Source organism: Pongo abelii, chromosome 3 (assembly GCF_028885655.2).
Source record: "Pongo abelii isolate AG06213 chromosome 3, NHGRI_mPonAbe1-v2.0_pri, whole genome shotgun sequence".
Classification (NCBI taxonomy): Eukaryota; Metazoa; Chordata; class Mammalia; order Primates; family Hominidae; genus Pongo; species Pongo abelii.
The window spans coordinates 126871776-126896722 of NC_071988.2; the positions used below are offsets into that span (position 1 = coordinate 126871776).

General features: G+C 36.9%; 1 protein-coding gene across 3 annotated transcripts in view; it reads left to right on the plus strand.

The window, feature by feature from the left end:
* Positions 1–24947, plus strand: part of TET2 (tet methylcytosine dioxygenase 2) — a 130133-nt gene that overhangs the window by 84053 nt on the left and 21133 nt on the right. For 2 of the 3 annotated variants that reach the window (XM_002815025.6, XM_054554230.1), the window contains 4 exons: positions 222–3676; positions 7679–7769; positions 9177–9270; positions 9912–10120. In XM_002815025.6, the coding sequence (XP_002815071.3) occupies positions 268–3676; positions 7679–7769; positions 9177–9270; positions 9912–10120 (3803 nt within the window). In that variant the 5' untranslated portion in view covers positions 222–267. The remainder of the gene's footprint in view (positions 1–221; positions 3677–7678; positions 7770–9176; positions 9271–9911; positions 10121–24947) is intronic. The other variant, XM_063723560.1, reaches the window with a different exon arrangement.

Sequence of the window (24947 nt, forward strand, 5' to 3'; positions counted from 1 at the left end):
TCCATGACCATAAATATTTTAGAGTTGCTAGGAAGACAAGAATGTTTATTTCCTGAGTAGCTGTCAGTTGTCACTATGAAACATGAAAATAAATATCAGTTTGCTATGTCTAGGTATTCCAATATTTATGCACAATTATTCCTTAAGATATATTAGTATTTTATATCTATATATATATATTTATATAAACACATTTTAATTTTTGTTTCCATGCTCTTTAGAATTCAACTAGAGGGCAGCCTTGTGGATGGCCCCGAAGCAAGCCTGATGGAACAGGATAGAACCAACCATGTTGAGGGCAACAGACTAAGTCCATTCCTGATACCATCACCTCCCATTTGCCAGACAGAACCTCTGGCTACAAAGCTCCAGAATGGAAGCCCACTGCCTGAGAGAGCTCATCCAGAAGTAAATGGAGACACCAAGTGGCAGTCTTTCAAAAGTTATTATGGAATACCCCGTATGAAGGGAAGCCAGAATAGTCGTGTGAGTCCTGACTTTATACAAGAAAGTAGAGGGTATTCCAAGTGTTTGCAAAATGGAGGAATAAAACGCACAGTTAGTGAACCTTCTCTCTCTGGGCTCCTTCAGATCAAGAAATTGAAACAAGACCAAAAGGCTAATGGAGAAAGACGTAACTTCGGGGTAAGCCAAGAAAGAAATCCAGGTGAAAGCAGTCAACCAAATGTCTCCGATTTGAGTGATAAGAAAGAATCTGTGAGTTCTGTAGCCCAAGAAAATGCAGTTAAAGATTTCACCAGTTTTTCAACACATAACCGCAGTGGGCCTGAAAATCCAGAGCTTCAGATTCTGAATGAGCAGGAGGGGAAAAGTGCTAATTACCATGACAAGAACATTGTATTACTTAAAAACAAGGCAGTGCTAATGCCTAATGGTGCTACAGTTTCTGCCTCTTCCATGGAACACACACATGGTGAACTCCTGGAAAAAACACTGTCTCAATATTATCCAGATTGTGTTTCCATTGCGGTGCAGAAAACCACATCTCACATAAATGCCATTAACAGTCAGGCTACTAATGAGTTGTCCTGTGAGATCACTCACCCATCGCATACCTCAGGGCAGATCAATTCCGCACAGACCTCTAACTCTGAGCTGCCTCCAAAGCCAGCTGCAGTGGTGACTGAGGCCTGTGATGCTGATGATGCTGATAATGCCAGTAAACCAGCTGCAATGCTAAATACCTGTTCCTTTCAGAAACCAGAACAACTACAACAACAAAAATCAGTTTTTGAGATATGCCCATCTCCTGCAGAAAATAACATCCAGGGAACCACAAAGCTAGCGTCTGGTGAAGAATTCTGTTCAGGTTCCAGCAGCAATTTGCAAGCTCCTGGTGGCAGCTCTGAACGGTATTTAAAGCAAAATGAAATGAATGGTGCTTACTTCAAGCAAAGCTCAGTGTTCACTAAGGATTCCTTTTCTGCCACTACCACACCACCACCACCATCACAATTGCTTCTTTCTCCCCCTCCTCCTCTTCCACAGGTTCCTCAGCTTCCTTCAGAAGGAAAAAGCACTCTGAATGGTGGAGTTTTAGAAGAACACCACCACTACCCCAGCCAAAGTAACACAACACTTTTAAGGGAAGTGAAAATAGAGGGTAAACCTGAGGCACCACCTTCCCAGAGTCCTAATCCATCTACACATGTATGCAGCCCTTCTCCGATGCTTTCTGAAAGGCCTCAGAATAATTGTGTGAACAGGAATGACATACAGACTGCAGGGACAATGACTGTTCCCTTGTGTTCTGAGAAAACAAGACCAATGTCAGAACACCTCAAGCATAACCCACCAATTTTTGGTAGCAGTGGAGAGCTACAGGACAACTGCCAGCAGTTGATGAGAAACAAAGAGCAAGAGATTCTGAAGGGTCGAGACAAGGAGCAAACACGAGATCTTGTGCCCCCAACACAGCACTATCTGAAACCAGGATGGATTGAATTGAAGGCCCCTCATTTTCACCAAGCAGAATCCCATCTAAAACGTAATGAGGCATCACTGCCATCAATTCTTCAGTATCAACCCAATCTCTCCAATCAAATGACCTCCAAACAATACACTGGAAATTCCAACATGACTGGGGGGCTCCCAAGGCAAGCTTACACCCAGAAAACAACACAGCTGGAGCACAAGTCACAAATGTACCAAGTTGAAATGAATCAAGGGCAGTCCCAAGGTACAGTGGACCAACATCTCCAGTTCCAAAAACCCTCACACCAGGTGCACTTCTCCAAAACAGACCATTTACCAAAAGCTCATGTGCAGTCACTGTGTGGCACTAGATTTCATTTTCAACAAAGAGCAGATTCCCAAACTGAAAAACTTATGTCCCCAGTGTTGAAACAGCACTTGAATCAACAGGCTTCAGAGACTGAGCCATTTTCAAACTCACACCTTTTGCAACATAAGCCTCATAAACAGGCAGCACAAACACAACCATCCCAGAATTCACATCTCCCTCAAAACCAGCAACAGCAGCAAAAATTACAAATAAAGAATAAAGAAGAAATACTCCAGACTTTTCCTCACCCACAAAGCAACAATGATCAGCAAAGAGAAGGATCATTCTTTGGCCAGACTAAAGTGGAAGAATGTTTTCATGGTGAAAATCAGTATTCAAAATCAAGTGAGTTCCAGACTCATAATGTCCAAATGGGACTGGAGGAAGTACAGAATATAAATAGTAGAAATTCCCCTTATAGTCAGACCATGAAATCAAGTGCATGCAAAATACAGGTTTCTTGTTCAAACAATACACACCTAGTTTCAGAGAATAAAGAACAGACTACACATTCTGAACTTTTTGCAGGAAACAAGACCCAAAACTTGCATCACATGCAATATTTTCCAAATAATGTGATCCCAAAGCAAGATCTTCTTCACAGGTGCTTTCAAGAACAGGAGCAGAAGTCACAACAAGCTTCAGTTCTACAGGGATATAAAAGTAGAAACCAAGATATGTCTGGTCAACAAGCTGCGCAACTTGCTCAGCAAAGGTACTTGATACATAATCAAGCAAATGTTTTTCCTGTGCCTGACCAGGGAGGAAGTCACACTCAGACCCCTCCCCAGAAGGACATTCAAAAGCATGCTGCTCTAAGGTGGCATCTCTTACAGAAGCAAGAACAGCAGCAAACACAGCAACCCCAAACTGAGTCTTGCCATAGTCAGATACACAGGCCAATTAAGGTGGAACCTGGATGCAAGCCACATGCCTGTATGCACACAGCACCACCAGAAAACAAAACATGGAAAAAGGTAACTAAGCAAGAGAATCCACCTGCAAGCTGTGATAATGTGCAGCAAAAGAGCATCATTGAGACCATGGAGCAGCATCTGAAGCAGTTTCAGGCCAAGTCATTATTTGACCATAAGGCTCTTACTCTCAAATCACAGAAGCAAGTAAAAGTTGAAATGTCAGGGCCAGTCACAGTTTTGACTAGACAAACCACTGCTGCAGAACTTGATAGCCACACCCCAGCTTTAGAGCAGCAAACAACTTCTTCAGAAAAGACACCAACCAAAAGAACAGCTGGTTCTGTTCTCAATAATTTTATAGAGTCACCTTCCAAATTACTAGATACGCCTATAAAAAATTTATTGGATACACCTGTCAAGACTCAATATGATTTCCCATCTTGCAGATGTGTAGGTAAGTGCCAGAAATGTACTGAGACACATGGTGTTTATCCAGAATTAGCAAATCTATCTTCAGATATGGGATTTTCCTTCTTTTTTTAAATCTTGAGTCTGGCAGCAATTTGTAAAGGCTCATAAAAATCTGAAGGTTACATTTTTTGTCAAGTTACCGATGCTTGTGTCTTGTGAAAGAGAACTTAACTTACATGCAGTTTTTCCAAAAGAATTAAATAATCATGCATGTTTATTTTTCCCTCTCTTCAGACCCTGTAAAATTTGAATGTATCTGTTTTAGATCAATTCGTCTATTTAGCTCTTTGTATATTATCTCCTGGAGAGACAGCTAGGCAGCAAAAAAAAAAAAAAATCTATTAAAATGAGAAAATAACGACCATAGGCTGTCTACTGTAGGAACTTTAAATATTTTTTAATTCAAGGTAAAATATATTAGTTTTACAAGATTTCTGGCTAATAGAGAAATTATTATCTTCAATCTTCATGAGTTGGGGGAAATGATAATGCTGACACTCTTAGTGCTCCTAAAGTTTCCTTTTCTCCATTTATACATTTGGAATGTTGTGATTTATATTCATTTTGATTCCATTTTCTCTAGAATTTCATCTTTTTGATTAAAAAATATGATACAGGCATACCTCAGAGATATTGTGGGTTTGGCTCCATACCACAATAAAATGAATATTACAATAAAGCAAGTTGTAAGGACTTCTTGGTTTCTCACTGTATGTAAAAGTTATTTTTATACTATACTGTAACATACTAAGTGTGCAATAGCATTGTGTCTAAAAAATATATACTTTAAAAATAATTTATTGTTAAAAAAATGCCAGCAATTATCTGGGCCTTTAGTAAGTGCTAATCTTTTTGCTGGTGGAGGGTCCTGCTTCAGTATTGATCGCTGTGGACTGATCATGGTGGTAGTTGCTGAAGGTTGCTGGGATGGCTGTGTGTGTGGCAATTTCTTAAAATAAGACAACAGTGAAGTGCTGTATCAATTGATCTTTCCATTCACAAAAGATTTCTCTGTAGCATGCAATGCTGTTTGATAACATTTAACCCACAGCAGAATTTTCTTTGAAAATTGGACTCAGTCCTCTCAAACTGTGCTGCTGCTTTATCAACTAAGTTTTTGTAATATTCTAAATCCTTTGTTGTCATTTCAGCAGTTTACAGCATCTTCATTGGAAGTATATTCCATCTCAGACATTCCTTGTTCATCCATAAGAAGCAACTTCTTATCAAGTTTTTTCATGACATTGCAGTAACTCAGCCACATCTTCAGGCTCTACTTCTAATTCTGGTTCTCTTGCTACATCTCCCTCATCTGCAGTAACCTCCTCCACTGAAGTCTTGAACTCCTCAAAGTAATCCATGAGGGTTGGAATCAACTTCTAAACTCCTGTTAATGTTGATATATTGACCGCCTCCCATGAATTATGAATGTTCTTAATAACTTCTAAATGGTGATACCTTTCCAGAAGGCTTTCAATGTACTTTGCCCGGATCCATCAGAAGACTATCTTGGCAGCTGTAGACTAACAATATATTTCTTAAATGATAAGACTTGAAAGTCAAAAGTACTCCTTAATCCATAGGCTGCAGAATCAATGTTGTATTAACAGGCACTAAAACAGCATTAATCTCCTTGTGCATCTCCATCAGAGCTCTTGGGTGACTAGGTGCCTTGAACAGTAATATTTTGAAAGGAGGTTTTGGTTTTGTTTTTTTTTGTTTTTGTTTTTTTTTTTAGCAGTAAGTCTCAACACTGGGCTTAAAATATTTGGTAAACTATGTTGTAAACAGATGTGTTATCATCCAGACTTTGTTGTTCCATTACTCTACACAAGCAGGGTAGACTTAGCATAATTCTAAAGGGCCTTGGAATTTTCAGAATGGTAAATGAGTATGGGCTTCAACTTAAAATAATCAACTGCATTAGCCTGTAACAAGAGAGTCAGCCTGTCCTTTGAAGCAAGGCATTGACTTCTATCTATGAAAGTCTTAGATGGCACCTTCTTTCAATAGTAGGCTGTTTAGTACAGCCACCTTCATCAGTGATCTTAGCTAGATCTTCTGCATAACTTGCTGCAGCTTCTACATCAGCACTTGCTACCTCACCTTATCCTTTTATGTTATAGAGACAGCTGCTTTTCTTAAACTTTATAAACCAACTTCTGCTAGCTTCCAACTTCTCTTCTGCAGCTTCCTCATTCTCTTCATAGAACCGAAGGGAGTGAAGGCCTTGCTCTGGATTAAGCTTTGGCTTAAGGAATGTTGTGGCTGACGTGATCTTCTATCCAGACCACTGAAGTGCTCTCCATATCAGCAATAAGGCTGTTTTGCTTTCTTACCTTTCATGTGTTCACTGGAGTAATTTCCTACAAGAATTTTTCCTTTACATTCACAACTTGGCTAACTGGCATGCAAGGCCTAGCTTTCAGCCTGTCTTGGCTTTTGACATGCCTTCCTCACTTAGCTCAATCATATCTAGCTTTTGATTTAAAGTGGCAGGCATACAACTCTTCCTTTCACTTGAACACTTAGAGGCCACTGTAGGGTTATTAATTGGCCTAATTTCAATATTGTTGTGTTTTAGGGAATAGAGAGGCCCAGGGAGAGGGAGAGAGCCCAAACGGCTGGTTGATAGAGCAGGCAGAGTGCACACAACATTTGTCAGATTATGTTTGCACCATTTACCAGATTATGGGTACGGTTTGTGGCACCCCCCAAAAATTAGAATAGTAACATCAAAGATCACTGATCACAGATCGCCATAACATATATAATAATAAAGTTTAAAATACTGTGAGAATTACCAAAATGTGATACAGAGACATGAAGTGAGCACATGCTGTTGAAAAAAATGACACTGATAGACATGCTTAACACGTGGGATTGCCACAGACCTTCAGTTTGTAAAAGTCACAGTAACTGCGACTCACAAAAGAGCAAAGCACAATAAAACGAGGTATGCCTGTATTTTTTTAAAAAAAAAAAGCTTTTTGTTAAAATTCAGGATATGTAATAGGTCTGTAGGAATAGTGAAATATTTTTGCTGATGGATGTAGATATATACGTGGGTAGAGATGAAGATCTTAATTATAGCTATGCAGCATAGATTTAGTAAAAGACATTTGAAAAGACAAATGTTAAATTAGTGTGGCTAATGACCTACCCGTGCCATGTTTTCCCTCTTGCAATGAGATACCCCACACTGTGTAGGAGGATGGAGGGAGGACTCCTACTGTCCCTCTTTGCGTGTGGTTATTAAGTTGCCTCACTGGGCTAAAACACCACACATCTCATAGATAATATTTGGTAAGTTGTAATCGTCTTCACTCTTATCACCCACCCCTATCTTCCCACTTTTCCATCTTTGTTGGTTTGCAACAGCCCCTTCTTTTTGCCTGACTCTCCAGGATTTTCTCTCATCATAAATTGTTCTAAAGTACATACTAATATGGGTCTGGATTGACTATTCTTATTTGCAAAACAGTAATTAAATGTTACAGGGAAGTAAGAGGAAAAAGGGGTATCCTTGACAATAAACCAAGCAATATTCTGGGGGTGGGATACAGCAGGAAATTTTATTTTTAATCTTTTAAAATCCAAGTAACAGGTAGGCTTCCCATTAGCTTTAAATGTTTTTTTTTTTCCAGCTCAAAAAAATTGGATTGTAGTTGATACAACATATAATACATTCTAATTCCCTCACTGTATTCTTTGTTTAGTTTCATTTATTTGGTTTAAAATAATTTTTTATCCCATATCTGAAATGTAATATATTTTTATCCAACAACCAGCATGTACATATACTTAATTATGTGGCACATTTTCTAATAGATCAGTCCATCAATCTACTCATTTTAAAGAAAAAAAATTTTTAAAGTCACTTTTAGAGCCCTTAATGTGTAGTTGGGGGTTAAGCTTTGTGGATGTAGCCTTTATATTTAGTATAATTGAGGTCTAAAATAATAATCTTCTATTATCTCAACAGAGCAAATTATTGAAAAAGATGAAGGTCCTTTTTATACCCATCTAGGAGCAGGTCCTAATGTGGCAGCTATTAGAGAAATCATGGAAGAAAGGTAATTAACGCAAAGGCACAGGGCAGATTAACGTTTATCCTTTTGTATATGTCAGAATTTTTCCAGCCTTCACACACAAAGCAGTAAACAATTGTAAATTGAGTAATTATTAGTAGGCTTAGCTATTCTAGGGTTGCCAACACTACACACTGTGCTATTCACCAGAGAGTCACAATATTTGACAGGACTAATAGTCTGCTAGCTGGCACAGGCTGCCCACTTTGCGATGGATGCCAGAAAACCCAGGCATGAACAGGAATCGGCCAGCCAGCCTGCCAGCCACAAGGTACTGGCACAGGCTCCAACGAGAGGTCCCACTCTGGCTTTCCCACCTGATAATAAAGTGTCAAAGCAGAAAGAATGGTAAAGTGTGGTATAAGAAAAGAACCACTGAATTAAATTCACCTAGTGTTGCAAATCAGTACTTATCTCTAAGTTTTCTTTTACCATAAAAAGAGAGCAAGTGTGATATGTTGAATAGAAAGAGAAGCATACTATTTACAGCTGCCTTTTTTTTTTTTTTTTTTTTCCGCTATCAATCACAGGTATACAAGTACTTGCCTTTACTCCTGCATGTAGAAGACTCTTATGAGCGAGATAATGCAGAGAGGGCCTTTCATATAAATTTGTACAGCTCTGAGCTGTTCTTCTTCTAGGGTGCCTTTTCATTAAGAGGTAGGCAGTATTATTATTAAAGTACTTAGGATACATTGGGGCAGCTAGGACATATTCAGTATCATTCTTGCTCCATTTCCAAATTATTCATTTCTAAATTAGCATGTAGAAGTTCACTAAATAATCATCTAGTGGCCTGGCAGAAATAGTGAATTTCCCTAAGTGCCTTTTTTTTTGTTTTTTGTTTTGTTTTTTAAACAAGCAGTAGATGGTGCTTTGGTCATAAGGGAAGATATAGTCTATTTCTAGGACTATTCCATATTTTCAGTGTGGCTGGATACTAATTATTTGCCAGCCTCCTTTTCTAAATTGTGAGACATTCTTGGAGGAACAGGTCTAACTAAAATCTATTATGACTCCCCAAGTTTTAAAATAGCTAAATTTAGTAAGGGAAAAAATAGTTTATGTTTTAGAAGACTGAACTTAGCAAACTAACTTGAATTTTGCGCTTTGTGAAATTTTATATCGAAATGAGCTTTCCCATTTTCACCCACATGTAATTTACAAAATAGTTCATTACAATTATCTGTACATTTTGATACTGAGGAAAAACAAGGCTTAAAAACCATTATCCAGTTTGCTTGGCATAGACCTGTTTAAAAAATAATAAACCGTTCATTTCTCAGGATGTGGTCATAGAATAAAGTTATGCTCAAATGTTCAAATATTTTGATTGCCTCTTGAATTCATTTGCTAATTGTATGTGTGTGTGTTTCTGTGGGTTTCTTTAAGGTTTGGACAGAAGGGTAAAGCTATTAGGATTGAAAGAGTCATCTATACTGGTAAAGAAGGCAAAAGTTCTCAGGGATGTCCTATTGCTAAGTGGGTAAGTGTGACTTGATAAAGCCTTTGGTCTTAAATCTTGGGCATTTTGATTTGTAAATCTGACCCTGAGAATTGGGTTACCCAGAACAAAGACTCATGCCAGTTAAAAAGAACATTACCTGTATTTTTTATCGTGTGTTATCTCTTAAGAAGAGGCAGATTAGTTCTAAAATCAACAAACTGTATTTAATTGAAATAATTTAGTGATGAGGAAGAGGTCCATTCTAGTGCCTGCTAAATGTATAATCCTTCTTAGAATGTGAAGTGGTCCTTAAACTTTTAGCTACCTTCAGTTAATCTTTATATTGTCATTTATGAAAACCTTGAACTAAGACTTATGTATCTTTCATCTAGCTCTGGTTTTAATGCAGGTAGCATTTAATTGTCCCCACTGTACTGGGTATAGTCTGCTAAACATTAAGGAGTAGTATTGCATCTCTCCTTGTTCTGATACTAGGGTCAAAGCCCACTTTTTATAGATGGGCAGCAAAAGGCAAATTGCACATGCTGATAAATGTTGCCCTAATTGTGATCTAAACATGATAAAATATACATACATAAGTGCCCTTATCTGCTGCAAGTGACCCTTGTTTTGTTTTGGTTGGGGTGGGGGTGTTTGGGATGGAATGGTGATCCACGCAGGTGGTTCGCAGAAGCAGCAGTGAAGAGAAGCTACTGTGTTTGGTGCGGGAGCGAGCTGGCCACACCTGTGAGTCTGCAGTGATTGTGATTCTCATCCTGGTGTGGGAAGGAATCCCGCTGTCTCTGGCTGACAAACTCTACTCAGAGCTTACCGAGACGCTGAGGAAGTACGGCACGCTCACCAATCGCCGGTGTGCCTTGAATGAAGAGTAAGTGAAGCCCAGGGCCTCTCCCCTCTTTGCGGCCACGGATAGGAAAGCCCAATCTTTGGTTGGAAGGAAGAGAGTTCAGCGTGCACTTTTACATTTATAAAATGGGGATCAAAATGCCTGTTTGGCAGTCATGCGATAAGAAGTTGTATTTGCTAATGTGAATAACTTCAGATGATTTCATTACCTGAATTGTACAGTTTAGCCATTAACTAGGAGCAGTCAGAGTGTCTGTAACCACATGGCCTCAGTTATACCATAAACTTGAAATTGTTTATGTGCTCATATGCATTGTTTATGTGCTCATATGCACTCAGTTCCTGTGTGCCTGGCCACTATATTAGTATGTATTGACTCCACTTCCATGTTGCAGTATCTGAAACAGAAAGTAAGTCTAATGAGAAACTTTGGGATTCCCAGGTCAAATACCTTCCATATGTATGTAGCAAAAACAAAATACAAAGCCTAGAAGTTCTGTAGAAATAGAACTGATTTTTACTTTCATTCAAACTATTCATTATTTCCACAATAGTAATCAAAACTGCTTCCACTTTTACTGCTGCTAAATGATCAGGAAATTACTGGATATGGATATATATTATTTTCCAGGAATATAAGAATTTAGAATAGAACTGCAAGAGTATGCACTTAAATATATTTGGTGCATCCAGTTGCTAATGTTTTGTTTTAAACACCATCCACTTTGCACGAAGTCTAAACCTTCACTTGGAAAAAGCTTCATTTTTAATATTCCTCTACTGTGCTGATAATCCTGTATAACACTAAAAGAATAGATGAACGTTCACGGTGCTACACAGAAATCTTTTTTTTTTTTTTTTTTTTTTTGAGATGGAGTTTCGCTCTTGTTGCCCAGGCTGGAGTGCAATGGCGCGATCTTGGCTCACCGCAACCTCCACCTCACAGGTTCAAGAGATTCTCCTGCCTCAGCCTCCCTAGTAGCTGGGATTACAGGCATGCGCCACCACGCCCAGCTAATTTTGTATTTTTAGTAGAGACAGGGTTTCTCCATGTTGGTCAGGCTGGTCTCGAACTCCCGATCTCAGGTGATCCGCCCGCCTCGGCCTCCCAAAGTGCCTTACAGGCATGAGCCACTGCGCCTGGCCAGAAATCTTACAAGTTATTTTGCTCACGATTGGTTTTAAAATAATTTTAATTTTGTACTATTTCCTTTAGTCTCTTTTTCTCTGCATCCACCAAACTATAGAATCGTTTGCTGAGCTTATAAGAAATGCTCATACTGCTCATTGCAACAGCTAGCCAAATTTGTCCTTTGCTGTTTAAAACTCTAACTAGCATGGTTTTACTAAATTTATGTTAACACAATTTCTCTCCCTGGGTTGTGGGGAGACAAATCAACTATAAATAATCTCTTTAGAAAAGTTACTCTTTCTATATGAAAGTGTGACTTGACTTTCTATGATAATTATGATCCAAAAATTTTATGGTGTGTACCTGACCACTTTTACAAATGATTAATTGGAAGGTAGAAATTGCTGATTCGTAACATGTAACTTACAAACTTATGATGGACTACTTTAAGCGTAAATTTTTTTTTTTTTTTTTAAGATGGAGTTTCAATCTGTCACCCAGGCTGGAGTGCAGTGGCGCAATCTCGGCTCACTGCAACCTCCACCTCCCGGGTTCAAGCAATTCTCCTGCCTCAGCCTCCCGAGTAGCTGGGATTACAGGCATGCGCTACCACGCCCAGCTAATTTTGTATTTTTAGTAGAGACAGGGCTTCTCCATGTTGATCAGGCTGGTCTGGAACCCCTGACCTCAGGTGATCCGCCTGCCTTGGCCTCCCAGAGTGCTGGGATTACAGGCATGAGCCGCCGCGCCCAGCCTAAAATATTTTTTTAATCTACCCTGACTCCTCTTGCTCTTTCTGAAGAAAAATTTTAAAAAATGTATGTAGGTGCCTTTAATTGGAAAAAAAAATTAAAAATTAAGGCAACCTGGGCTCATACTGGTAATAGCATTTCTCTCAGTAACTCGGTAATGCTGCATTGTCTTTAAAGCATAGTATCTCTTAGACTTGACGGTTTGAAATTCTAAATCACTGAAGAACCTCTTGTGAAAATGATAGTTTTAAAATTTCTTTTCAAGAATAGTCCTATTGCAAAATGTTTGAATTTCTTGAAGTTTCCTGGAAACTATATTTCATTCATTGTAATGAATTTAATTTTCATTAACATAGATCTCTAATATTTTTCTCAGCTCACCGCAACCTCCACCTCCCGGGTTCAAGTGATTCTCATGCCACAGCCTCCCGAGTAGCTAGAATTACAGGCATCCACCACCATTCCCGGCTCATTTTTGTATTTTTAGTAGAGACAGGGTTTTGCCATGTTGGCCAGATTGATCTCGAACTCCTGGCTTCAGGTAACCCACCCACCCTGGCCTCCCAAAGTTCTGGGATTACAGGTGTGGGCCACCATGCCCAGCCAGCTTTTCCATAATTCTTATAAATGCCAATGCCTGAAATGGAATCTGACATATAAAAAAATTACATGAAGAACTTTTATTATTTTGCATTTGAAAACCATGAAAAATAGTTGGACCAGAGTCTCAGAAAGCTTGTAATTTGTTAGTTTAACTGCTCTAAATGTCAGGCAGATGCAAAATTATTAAAAGACATGCTTCAAATATGAAGACAATTTAAAAGCACAGCTGTACAATTTTGCTTTTTGTCTAGTTTCAAGGTAAAGATGAATAATCATTTAGATAATGCTTAAGCTATGCTTATGCATACTTAGAGCAATTCTCCAAAATAAAAAATTTTAATACTTAAATACATGATTAAAATAGACACGTATCCAATGTCAATACAGACTTTACTCAGAAATAGCTTTTGAAGTTTCTTCTACCCCATAAATAGATTTTATTTTATGGCTGGCAGAAGTGAAAATTACAACTTTTTGCCAAGGACAGAGAATAGAATAATCTCAAATTGGGGCTGCAGACTCAGTTTTATGTTCAAAGCTGTGTGAACCTCATCACTGAGTTCTTACAAATCCCTGTGTCCACATGCTCCAAACCACCCACTGTGAGTTCAGAAAAGAACTCTGAGTGCATCTTTCAGTGGGAAAGTAAAAACTGATTTTTACATTTCCTTTGAGCCAAACCAGCTGTTTCTTCTTTAAAGATTTCCCTTTGCGATTTCCATTTTATGACTAAGTCTAACCAGTATTTTTTTGGCAAGTAAGAGTTGTGGGAGTGTATCTGTCATCATAAGGAAATCAAAGCCAGAAATGCCTTCTGCCATGGTGGGTGATGTTAAACATTTCAAGGAACTTTATATTATAAAAATTGTCAAACATAAAAGGAAAAGTGCAATATAATGAATTCCATGGACCCATCACACAGCATCAATATTTATCAACATTTTATCAATATTTTTTCATATATTTTTCCCACATCCACTCCCACTAGTGTTTGAAAGCAGAAGACAGATAACTTACCATCTTACCTGTTAACATTTCAGGATGTATTTCTAACAGGTAAAGACTTTATCATTTAATATTTAGACTATGTTTGTTCCAATTATCTGATTAGATTCTATTTCAGAAAACACACACATAAACAAAAATGATAATGAGAAAAAGAAAGCCCTTCCACGTGATTGACACTTCTGAGTAGTGTGATCCCAGTTCATGTCCATTGTCTGGGGTAACTATTAAATAAAACTTCCTCTGGTAAAATTGTCTCCATTTAGAAGATAAATTCTATGATTCACAAGCCTCTTTTTATTTATAATAGCCCTTCCCCTTTTTTTATGAATTTGTTTTTTAAAGAAACTATGATTTTCTCTGTAAAATTCCCCACATTCTGGATTTGGCCGATTTCATCTTGGTTCTTTTGTTTAACCTGTTCCTCTATCCCCAGTATCTTCTGTGGACTGGTAGTTTGACTGGTTCTTTTTCTTTTTTTTTTTTTTTTTTTTTTTTTTTTGAGACAGGCTCTCGCTCTGTCGCTTAGGCTGGAGTGCAGTGGCCCAATCTCAGCTCACTGCAACCTCCACCTCCCAGGTTCAAGCTATTCTCATGCCTCAGCCTCCTGAGTAGCTGGGACTACAAGAATGCACCACCTCACCCTGCTAATTTTTGTACTTTTAGTAGAGACGGGGTTTCGCCATGTTGGCCAGGCTGGTCTGAACTCCTGGCCTCAAGTGATCCGCCCACCTTGGCCTCCCAAAGTGCCGGGATTACAGGCATGAGCTACCACGCCCAGCTGATTTTTAAGTAATATAAGTATGTGTGCATGTGTAGTATACATTGGCAAAAACACTTCATAAGTAGTGCTAAAATCGTCTTATTTATATACATCAGGAGACACATAATGTCTGCTTGGTTCCCATTTTAGTGATGTTAAGAGTGTTTAGCATGTTTAGTTGTCAGCCTGATCCATCATTATGTTCCTCATCAAACCTTCACCGGACAGTTTCACATCAATTGATGATCATTGCCTGTTTCTATTATTTTGTTTTCAAGTTGACAGTTTTCTCTCACTTGATGTTGTGTAAATTTAGTTATATAAAGTTAAATTATTTTGCTATTTTTTCTATGCTGTATATATCTGAATAACTGACCTAATTTTTACTTTAAAAATATTTTACAATTAGAAGTCCAAATAGTAAATCAAAGGTTAAGAATTTTTGCAGAAATCTGTTATATAGATGACATTTTAATATTTGCCCTTAATATCGTTTACCATGAGCCAAATTTCAGGTCATATTAAAATGACTGTCATGTGCTAATTCTAACAATATTTGAAAGACCCCTATCAAAATACAAATACCTTTTAGTAGCCATTTTATTAGAAAATCAACTTTAAGTTATTCCCCCATGTTTTTTTCTAATTGAGATATAATTCACATACCATAAAATTTACCCTTTTAAAGTATACAATTCAGTTGTTTCAGTACATTCGCAAAGCTATGCAAATGTCACCTCTACCTAGTTTCGGAACGTTTTCATCATTCCCAGAAGGAAACCCTGTATTTATTAGGCAGTCACTTCCCCTTCTCCCCTTCTTCCTTCCTCTAAGTGGCAACCACCAATAAACATTCAGTTTCTCTGGATTTACCTATTCTGGGCATTTTGTATTAGTGAAATCATATATTTGGCCTTTCTGTCTGGCTTCTTTCATGTACCTCAATGTTTTCAAGTCTCATTCATTTTTTTTGTCCATATATATATTCACACCACATTTTTTGAGACAGAGTCTCGCTCTGTTGCCCAGGCTAGAGTGCAATGGTGCAACCTCAGCTCACTGCAACCTCTGTCTCCTGGGTTCAAGCGATTCTCATGCCTCAGCCCCCAAGTAGTTGGGATTACAGGTGTGCACCACCACACCCAGCTAATTTTTGTATTTTTAGTAGAGACAGGGTTTCACTATGTTGGCTAGGCTGGTCTCAAACTCAGCCTCAAGTGATCCTTCTACCTTAGCCTCCTAAAGTGCTGGGATTACAGGCATGATCCACTGTGCCCAGCCACATTTTCTTTATCCATTTATTAGTTAATTGACATTTGGATCATTTCTACTTTTTGGCTATTATAAATTATGCTGCAATGAACATCGGTGTACAAGTTTTTGTGTGAACATGTTTTCAGTTATCTTGGGATATACACCTAGGAGTGACATTGTTAGTAATATGGTAACTTTATGTTTAACTTTTTGAAGAACTGCCAAACTGTTTTCCAAAGTAGCTGCATCCTTTTACATTTCTGCCAGCAATGTATGAAGGTTCCAGTGTCTCCACATCCTCAAGAAAATGTTATTGTCTTTTTAATTATAACCATCCAAGTGGGTATGAAGTTTATCTTGTGATTTTGATTTGCATTTTCCTAATGGCTGATATTGGGCATCTTTTCACGTGTGTATTGACCATGTATTTTTTTGAGAAAAGTCTACTTATATGTTTTTAATTGTATTATTTTTAGAGTTGTAAGAATATTATGTTGATACTTGAACTTTATCAAATGCATGGTTTGCAGATATTTTCTCCTATCCCACAGGTTGTCGCTTCACTTTGATAATGTCCTTAAAGTACAAAAGTTTTAAATTGATTTTGATGAAACTCAGTTTCTTTTTAATTGGTAGCTTGTGCATTTGGGGTCATATTTAAGAAATCATTGCCTCATTCAAGATCTGAAAGATTTACACCTATGCTTTCTTCTCAGAGTATTATAACTTTAGTTCTTACATTTAGATTTTTAATTAATGTTGAGATTAGATTTTTTAATTAATTTGATGGTGAGAGATAAGAGTCCAACTTCATTCCTTTGCAAGTAGCTGTCCAGTTTTCTCAGCACCATTTGTTGAAGAGACTGTTTTTTTCAATTAATTGACCAAGATGCATGGGTTTATTTCTGGACTCTTAATTCTTTTAATCTGCATGACTTTTCTTATGCCAGTACCACACTGTGCTGATTCCTGTAGTTTTGTAGTAAATTTTGAAATCAAGACAGGTAAGTCTTCCAACTTTGTACTTTTGCCTACCATGTTTCTTGGGTTTCCATATGCATTTTAAGATCAGCTTCTCAGTTTCCTTTCTGGATTTTTTTTTTTTTTTTTTTGGTAGAGCTGGAGTCTTACTATATTACCCAAGCTGGTCTTGAATTCCTGGCTAAAGAGATCCTCCCGCCTAGGCTTCCCAGAGTGCTGGGGTTACAGGCATGAGCCACCACATCCAACCCCCTTCTGGGACTTTGACTGGGGTTCTATTGAATCTGTTGGTCAATTTGGAGAGTATTGATATCTTAACATTAAAGCTTCCAATTTATGAACACAAGCTATTTTTCCATTTATTCTTAAATTTCTTTCAGTAGTGTTTTGGATGAAACATGTACAAAGTCCTGCACTTTTTATTTTTTTTAAGACAGAGTCTTGCTCTGCTGCCCAGTCCAGAGTGCAGTGCTGCCATCTCAGCTCACTGCAACCTCCACCTCCGGGTTCAAGTGATTCTCCTGCCTCAGCTGGAACTACAGGTGGGCGCCACCATGCCTGGCTAATTGTTTTGTGTTTTTGGTGGAGACAGGCTTTCACCATGTTGGCCAGGCTGGTCTCAAACACCTGGCCTCAAGTGATCTGACTGCCTTGGCCTCCCAAAGTACTGGGATTACAGGCATGAGCCACCACGCCTGGCCTGTACTTCTGTTAAAATTTTTTCTATGTATTTTTTTTTTTATCCTATTGCAAAATCAAATTTTTTGTTGATAATATATGGTCATATATTTCACTTTTTATATCCTACCAACTTGCTGAACTAGCTTATTAGCACTAACTTTTTTTGGTAGATGCCTTAGAATTTGCTACATACAAGATTACGTCATCTACAAGTAGAAATAGTTTTGTTTCTTCACTTCCAATCTGGGTGGCTTTATGTTTTTTTCTTGCCTGATTATCCAGTTAGAACTTCCAGAAAATGTCAGGTACAATTAACAACTGCAGACATCCTTGTCTTATTCCTCATTTTAGAAAGAAATTTTTAGTTTTTCACCATTAAGTATGATACTAGTTGTAGATTTTGTTTTAAAAAAAAACTGTGTCAAGTTCAGAAGTTCCCTTCTGTTGCTAGTTTGTTGAATAATTTTATCATGAAAGGGTGTTGAACTTTTCTCAAATGCTGTGGCTACATATAATGAAATGATCATGTGTTCTTCTCCTTTATTCTGTTAATATGGTGTATTATATTGATTCATTTTTATACATTAGGTTAACATTATATTTCTGGAATAAATCCCACTTGGCCTCAGTGTGTATTACTTTTTATATATTGCTGGAATCCGTTTGCTAGTATTTCATTGAGGACTTTTGCATCTCTGTTGATAAGGTATACTGATCTTTAGTTCTCTTGTGATATCTTTGGTTTTGGTGTCAGAGTAATTCCGAGTTCGCAAAATGCATTGGGAAATGTTCCCTTCTCTATCTTTTGGAAGAGTTTACAAAGGATTCGTTTAACTCTTTTTTAAATGTTTGAGGAAATTCTCTACCTCTGGGCTTTCCTTTGTGGGAATTTTTAAACATTTTTAAAATAGATTATTTTTAAAGCAATTTTAGGGTAAAAGCAACATTGAATGAAAGGCACAGAGCTTCCTTAAGTACATGCTGCCCCTGTATGTGCATAGCCTCCCTCATTATCAACATCCTTTACCAGAATGGTACATTTGTTGCAATCAATGAACCTGCATTGACAATTGTCACTGAAAGTTCATAGTTTAGAGTTCACCTTTGGTGTTATGTATTCTGTGAGTTTGGATCCATGTTTAATGATACTCATTCACCATTACAGTATCATTCAGAGTAATTTCACTGCCTTACAAGTCCTCTGTACCCTACCTATTTTTCTCTCCCACCCCACTAACCCTTAGCAACCAATGATCTTTTTATCTCCATAATTTTGCCTATTCGAGAATGTCATATAATTGGAATGATACAGTATATGTAGCCTTTTCAGACTGGTTTTTGTCACTTAGTAATAAGCTTTTAAATTTTCCACCATGTCATGATAGTTCATTTCTTTTCAGCATTGAATAATATTCCATTGTCTGGTTTGTCACAGTTGATTTATCCATTCACATAGTGAAAGACATCTTAGTTGCTTCCAAGTTTTGACATTTATGAATAAAGATGTTATGAAAGTATGTAGGTTTTTGTGCGGACAAAAGTTTTCAGCTCCTTTGAGTAAATAACACAGAGCACAGTAGCTTGATTGACAGAGTAAGAAATATTTTTTCTCAGTCTGTATCTTGTTTTTTCATTCACTTGACAGTGCCATTTGCAGAACAGAGAGTTTTAATTTTAATGAAATCTAGGTTATCAGTTAATTCATGAATAAGGTTTTTGGTATTGTATCTAAAAAGTCAACACCAAACCCAAGGTCATCTATATGTTCTGTGTTATCTTCCAGGAATTTTATAGTTTTGCATTTTACATTTAGGGCTGTTACCCATTTTGCATTAATTTTGCAAAAGCTATAAAGACTATGTATAGATTCACTTGTTTGCATGTGGAGTTGTCCAGTTGTTCCCATACCATTTCTTAAAGACTATCTTTGCTTTATTGTATTACCTTTGCTACTTTGTCAAAGATCAGTTGATTATAATTAAGTGGTCTGTTTCTGGACTCTTTATTCTGTTCCATTGATATATTTGTCTAGACTTTCACCAATGCCACACTATCTTGTTAACTTAGGCTTTAGAGTAAGTCTTGCAATCATGTAGTGTCAGTCCTCTGACATTGTTTTTCTCCTTCAGTATTGAGTTGGCTATTCTTTTGCCTATTACTAAGTAAAAAAACCAGTCTGAAAAGGCCATATATACTGTCATTTATTGGTCTTTTGCCTCTTGATGTAAACTTTAAAATTAGTTTGTCAATATCCTCAAAGTCTTGCAGGAATTTTGATAGATTGCACTGCATTTCTAGATTGAGTTAGAAGTACTGCCATCTTGACAATACGCATCTTCCTATCCATGAACATGGAACATCTCTTTCTTTGATATCCTTCATTAGAATTTTGCATTTTCCTCATATAGACCATGTACATATTAGATTTATACATAAATATTTCATTTTGGGGGTGCTAATGATAATGTATTTTTATCTCAGATTCTGCTTGTACATTACTGGTATGCAGAAAAGTGATCAACTTTTGTATATTAAACTTGTTTCCTGCAACCATGTTATATAATCACTTTAGATCCAGTTTTTTTTTTTTTTTGTCATTCGTATTTTCTAGGTGATCATGTCATCTGCAAAGACAACTTCTTTCTAATCTGTATACCTTTTATTTTCTTGTCTTAATGTATTAGCTAGCATTTCCAGTATGATGTTGAAAGGCACTGATGAGAGGCAACATACTTGCCTTGTTCCTGATCTCAGCAGGAAATCTTCAGTTTTATCAACATTAAATATGTTAGCTGTATGGTTTTGTAGATATTCTTTATCAGGTTCAGGTAGTTCCCCTCTTTTCCTAGTTTACTGAGAGGCTTTTGAAAATCATGAATCAGTGTTGGATTTTGTAAATACTTTTTTTCCACCTGTTGATATTACCATATGATTTTTGTTTAGCTTATTAACAACATGGATTACATTAATTGATTTTCAAATTTTGAACTAGGCTGGCATACCTGGGGCAAATCCCACATGGTTGTGATACATTATTTATGAATGCATTCATGGTCATGGTTGCTATTAGTCTGTGGTTATCTTTTATTGTAAAGACTTTGGTGTTGATATTAAGGTAATGCTGCCCTCATAGAATAAGTTATGAAGTATTTTCTCTGCTTCTGGCTTAATTGAGATTGTAGAGAATTGATATAATTTCTTCCTTAAAACTTTGGTAGAAATCAGAATGAACCATCTGGGTCGGGTACTTTGTTTTGGAAAGTTATTGCTGATTCAATTTCTTTCATAGATATAGGCCTATTTAGATTATTATTTTGCATAAATATTGGTAAGTTGTGTCCTTCGAGGAATTGGTCTGTTTCACCTTATTAAATGTGTGGGCACATTTGTTCATAATATTTCTTTACTATCCATTGTTTTTGAGACAGGGTCTCAATCTGGTTGCCCAGGCTGGAGTGCAGTAGCATGATCTCAGCTCACTGCAGCCTTGACTTCCTGGGCTCAAGTGATTTACCCACCTCAGCCTCCCAAGTAGCTCGGACTACAGGCACGTGCCACCATGCCTGGCTAATTTTATTATTATTATTAGAGATGGGGTTTTCCTATGTTGCCCAGTGTGGTCTTGAACTCCTGGACTCAAACAATCTGCCTGCCTCAGCCTCCAAAGAGTGATGGAATTACAGGCATGAGCCATCACACCTAGCCTGATGGCAGAACTTTTTAAGAAGAGTAGAATGGTATATGGCATTTTCAAAAATTGTTTTCCCCTCCTCCTATGGAAGCATGAAGGGATTTTTCTCTAGTATTCATTGTGAGAACCTCATCTGGCTCCTGAATGTAGAAAACTCACAAAACTGTGAGGAACCTGTTATGACTGGATGCCTTTGGAGTTGTTCACACTGAACCTCCAGCAAGTCATCAATTATAGTTCAGATTTTCCTATCCCAACACTGGTTCCTACAGAAGTTTCTGCTCCAGTAAGCTGTAATTCCTTGATTTTGAGGGCAGTGATTTTCCCTGTGACCTCATTTCTCTGACAGATCTAAATAGTGTTGATTACATCTTTTAACCTGTTGTAGGTATATTCAGATTTTCTATTTCTTCTTGAGTCAATTTTAGTAGTTTGTGTTTTTCTAGAAGTTTGTTCTCTAGCTCTGCTTTAGCTCCATCCAATAAAATATGAGTGTGTTGAGTTTTCATTTACAACAAGGTATTTTCTAATTTCTATCATTTTTTTGATTCCTGACTATATAGGAGTATATTGTTACCTATTACCAAATTTGCTTGTTATTCATGTATAATTTTATCAGAAAACACACTTTGCACAATTTTTGCAGTGTTACATTTATTTAGACTTGTTTTATAACGACATACAGTCCATCCTGGATAATGTTTCATGTGTGCTTGAGAAGAATGTGTATATTCGGCTGTTGGTGGGTGGCATGTTTTATAGATGTCTGTTAGACCTAGTTGGTTTATAGTGTTTTTTACAACTTCTGTTTTCTTTTTAATCTTCTATCTACTTTTAGCCATTATTGAAAGTGGATTAGTAAATTATCTATTTATTCCTTTAATTCTGCCATTTTTTGCTTCATGTATTTTGGTGCTCTGTTGCTGATTACATATATGTTTACATTTGTTACATCATTTTAATGGCTTGAACTTTTTATTATAAAATGTATGTATCTTGTAGATATCGTAGAGTTAAATCTTTTTAAAAATTGATATTGCTAGTCTCTGCCTTTTAATTTTTCAATTTATATACATTTAACATAATTATTGATAAGGTAGGATTTGTCTGCCATTTTGTCTGTATCTTGTCTTTGTTTGTGTTCAATAGATATTTTCTAGTGTACTGTTTTAATTCCCTTGTCTTTGATGTTATTTTCTTAATGGTTTCCCTGGGGATTACAACTAACTTATAACAGCTAGTCTGAAGTAATACCAATTCCAATATAAGGAAACTTTGTTCCCATATAGCTACATTCCCTCTTTCTACTCTGTGCTATTATACAAATTACATTTTATGCCCATTAACACAGGTTATGTTTTGTCTTTTAAATCAGATCGATATTGTCATTTAAATCAAATATGAGAAAAATAGTTACAAACAAAAATACATATATGATTTCATATTTACCTATGTAATTATCTTTACTGGTGCTCTTTAAGTTCTTAGGTGTATTTGAGGTACTGTCTAGTGTCCTTTCCTTTCAGCCTGAAGCACACATTTAATATTTTTTATAGGACATGCCTGAAAACAATAAACTCTTATTTATCAGAGAATGTCCTAATTTATTATATAATACATTTCTGAAAGATAGTTTTGCAAAATACAGAATTCTTGGTTGGCAGTCTTTTTCTTGTGGTTCTATGTCATTCTACTGCCTTCTGGTCTTCATTGTTTCTGATCAGAGATCAGCTATTAATCTTATTGGGAATCCTGCATACATGATAATCATACAGTTTTCATGACTTTCTTGTGTTGGTGGCTTTCAGCAGTTTGGTTATGATGTTTATATGTATGCATATCTTTGGGTTTATGTTACATGGAGTTAGTTGAGCTTCTTGGACATGTAGATTGATGTTGTTCATCAAATTTGAGAAGTTTTCGACCATTATTTTTCAAATATTCTTCCTATTCTTTATTCTTGATCCTCTACTTTGGGAACCTGCATTATGTCTATGTTGGTATGCTTTATGGTCTTCCACGGATCTCTGAGGTTCTGCTTAATTTTGTGTTTTCATTTTTCAGACTGAATAATCTCAATTGACTTATCTTCATAGTCCCTTTTTCCCCTCCCTCCTTTTCAACTCTGCTATTGAACCCCTCTAATTTTTTACTGCAGTTATTACACTTTCAGCTTTAGAATTCTATTTAATAATATCTTTTTCTTGGTTTATCTCATGTATTTAATAAAATGCTGTAGTCTTACTTTAGTTAAATACAGTTTTCTTTCATTATTTGGGCATACATGAAATAGCTGACTTAAAGTCTTTGTCCAGTGGCCTAACATCTGGACTTTTTCAGGAATAGCCTCTGTTGACTACTTTATAGGGGCCATACTTTGTTTCTGTTTCTCTTCATTGTTTAGACATTTTAAACTAATGTAATGGCTAAGAGCAGTGGCTCGTGCCTGTAATCCCAGCACATCGAGAGGCCAAAGCAGGAGGATCACTTAAGCCCAGGAGTTCAAGACTAGCCTGGGCAGCATAGTGAGACCCTGTCTCTACAAAAATAAAAATAATTAAAATAATGTAATCTGGTAAATCTGAAAATCAGATTCTACCCCCTGCCCAGAATATGTTACTGTTTCTGGTGGTTGTTGTTTATTTCTTTTTCTTTTAACTACTCCTATAAAGTTTGTATTGTTTCTCATAGATAGCCATCGAAGTCTTTGCTTGGTTACTTAGAGGTCAGCTAAGGATTAGACAGAATTCCTTAGGTGCCTGAGACCAATAAGTCAGTCTTTGACAAAGGGGTCTGTATGTGTATTGGGGCATGCATTCAACACTCAGCCAGGCTGGTTGCGGCTCTGGATTAGCCTTTATTCCCTGCTTGTACAGCGTCTCAAGGTTAGACTGTGGTGAGAGTTTAGGGCTTTCTCAGGTCTTTTGTGGGCCCTACATTAGCATGTGGCTTTCTAAATTCCCAGGAATATATTTTCAAAGCCTCCTATGGATCATCTCATTTCCCAGGTAATTTACTTTTAAGCTCTTCTAGTTATCTTATGTTTTGCTCCAGTTATTAGCTACACCTCAGTCAGTGACAATATTCAACAGCTGCCTATGATCATTTGACAAATGCCTATGTGGAAAAGGCGGTTCACACTAGGTGAACTCCAAGTTAGATAAAGTAAAGATAACCTTACTAGTGGGATCTTCCAGGAAACTACCAAATAGGTCAAATAATGTAAGGTCTCTGTGAATGGGACTTTAGAGTATATCCAACCAATCTAGAGTATATCCAACCAATCTGGCCTCCTCTAGTGGCAGCCTGGCTGCTGCTTTTCATAATAAATGTGGGCTGTTTTGATTTGAAGGCTACCATAGAGCTGTGGGGAAAGTTAAAATACCACAGAGCTCACTGTTCTCACTGAAATCCTGTCTTTTTTTTTTTCTTTTGAATAAATTCTCCCTATATTGCTGCAAGCTTTTTGCTAATTTCCAGATCTGAAAAAGCTGATTCTGACAATATTTATCAGTACTTTTATTGCTTTTATGGAGGATAAAATTTTCAGAGATCCTTATTCTGCCATTTTTGCTGACATGTGTAAAGTGATCATTTCTAATTGTAAAATTCCTTTTGCATTTATTAGCTGGAATACTTTACAGGACTTTTCCTCATCAACTGTTTAGTTACCATTTAATATAGTTTGTAAGAATGATAGAATAAATGCATGGCAAGAATCTTTACTTCCCAAATTTCAGAGATTTTGATGGGAAATTATATTTAGAGATCACAATCAGTGTCTAGATGTGCTCCCTGCTATGGAGATGTCATTACTTTTAGGCTTTTTTAATGGGCAAATACATGAAGTAATTATTTTTTAGAAAGAAAATCTGAGATTAACTCAAATCATTAATTCACACTGTTTTTTCCTATTCATAGTTGACAGAGTATTATTATCTTTTGTTTTGCTTCTCTTGTACACTGAAATTCTTGGTTTTTGATATT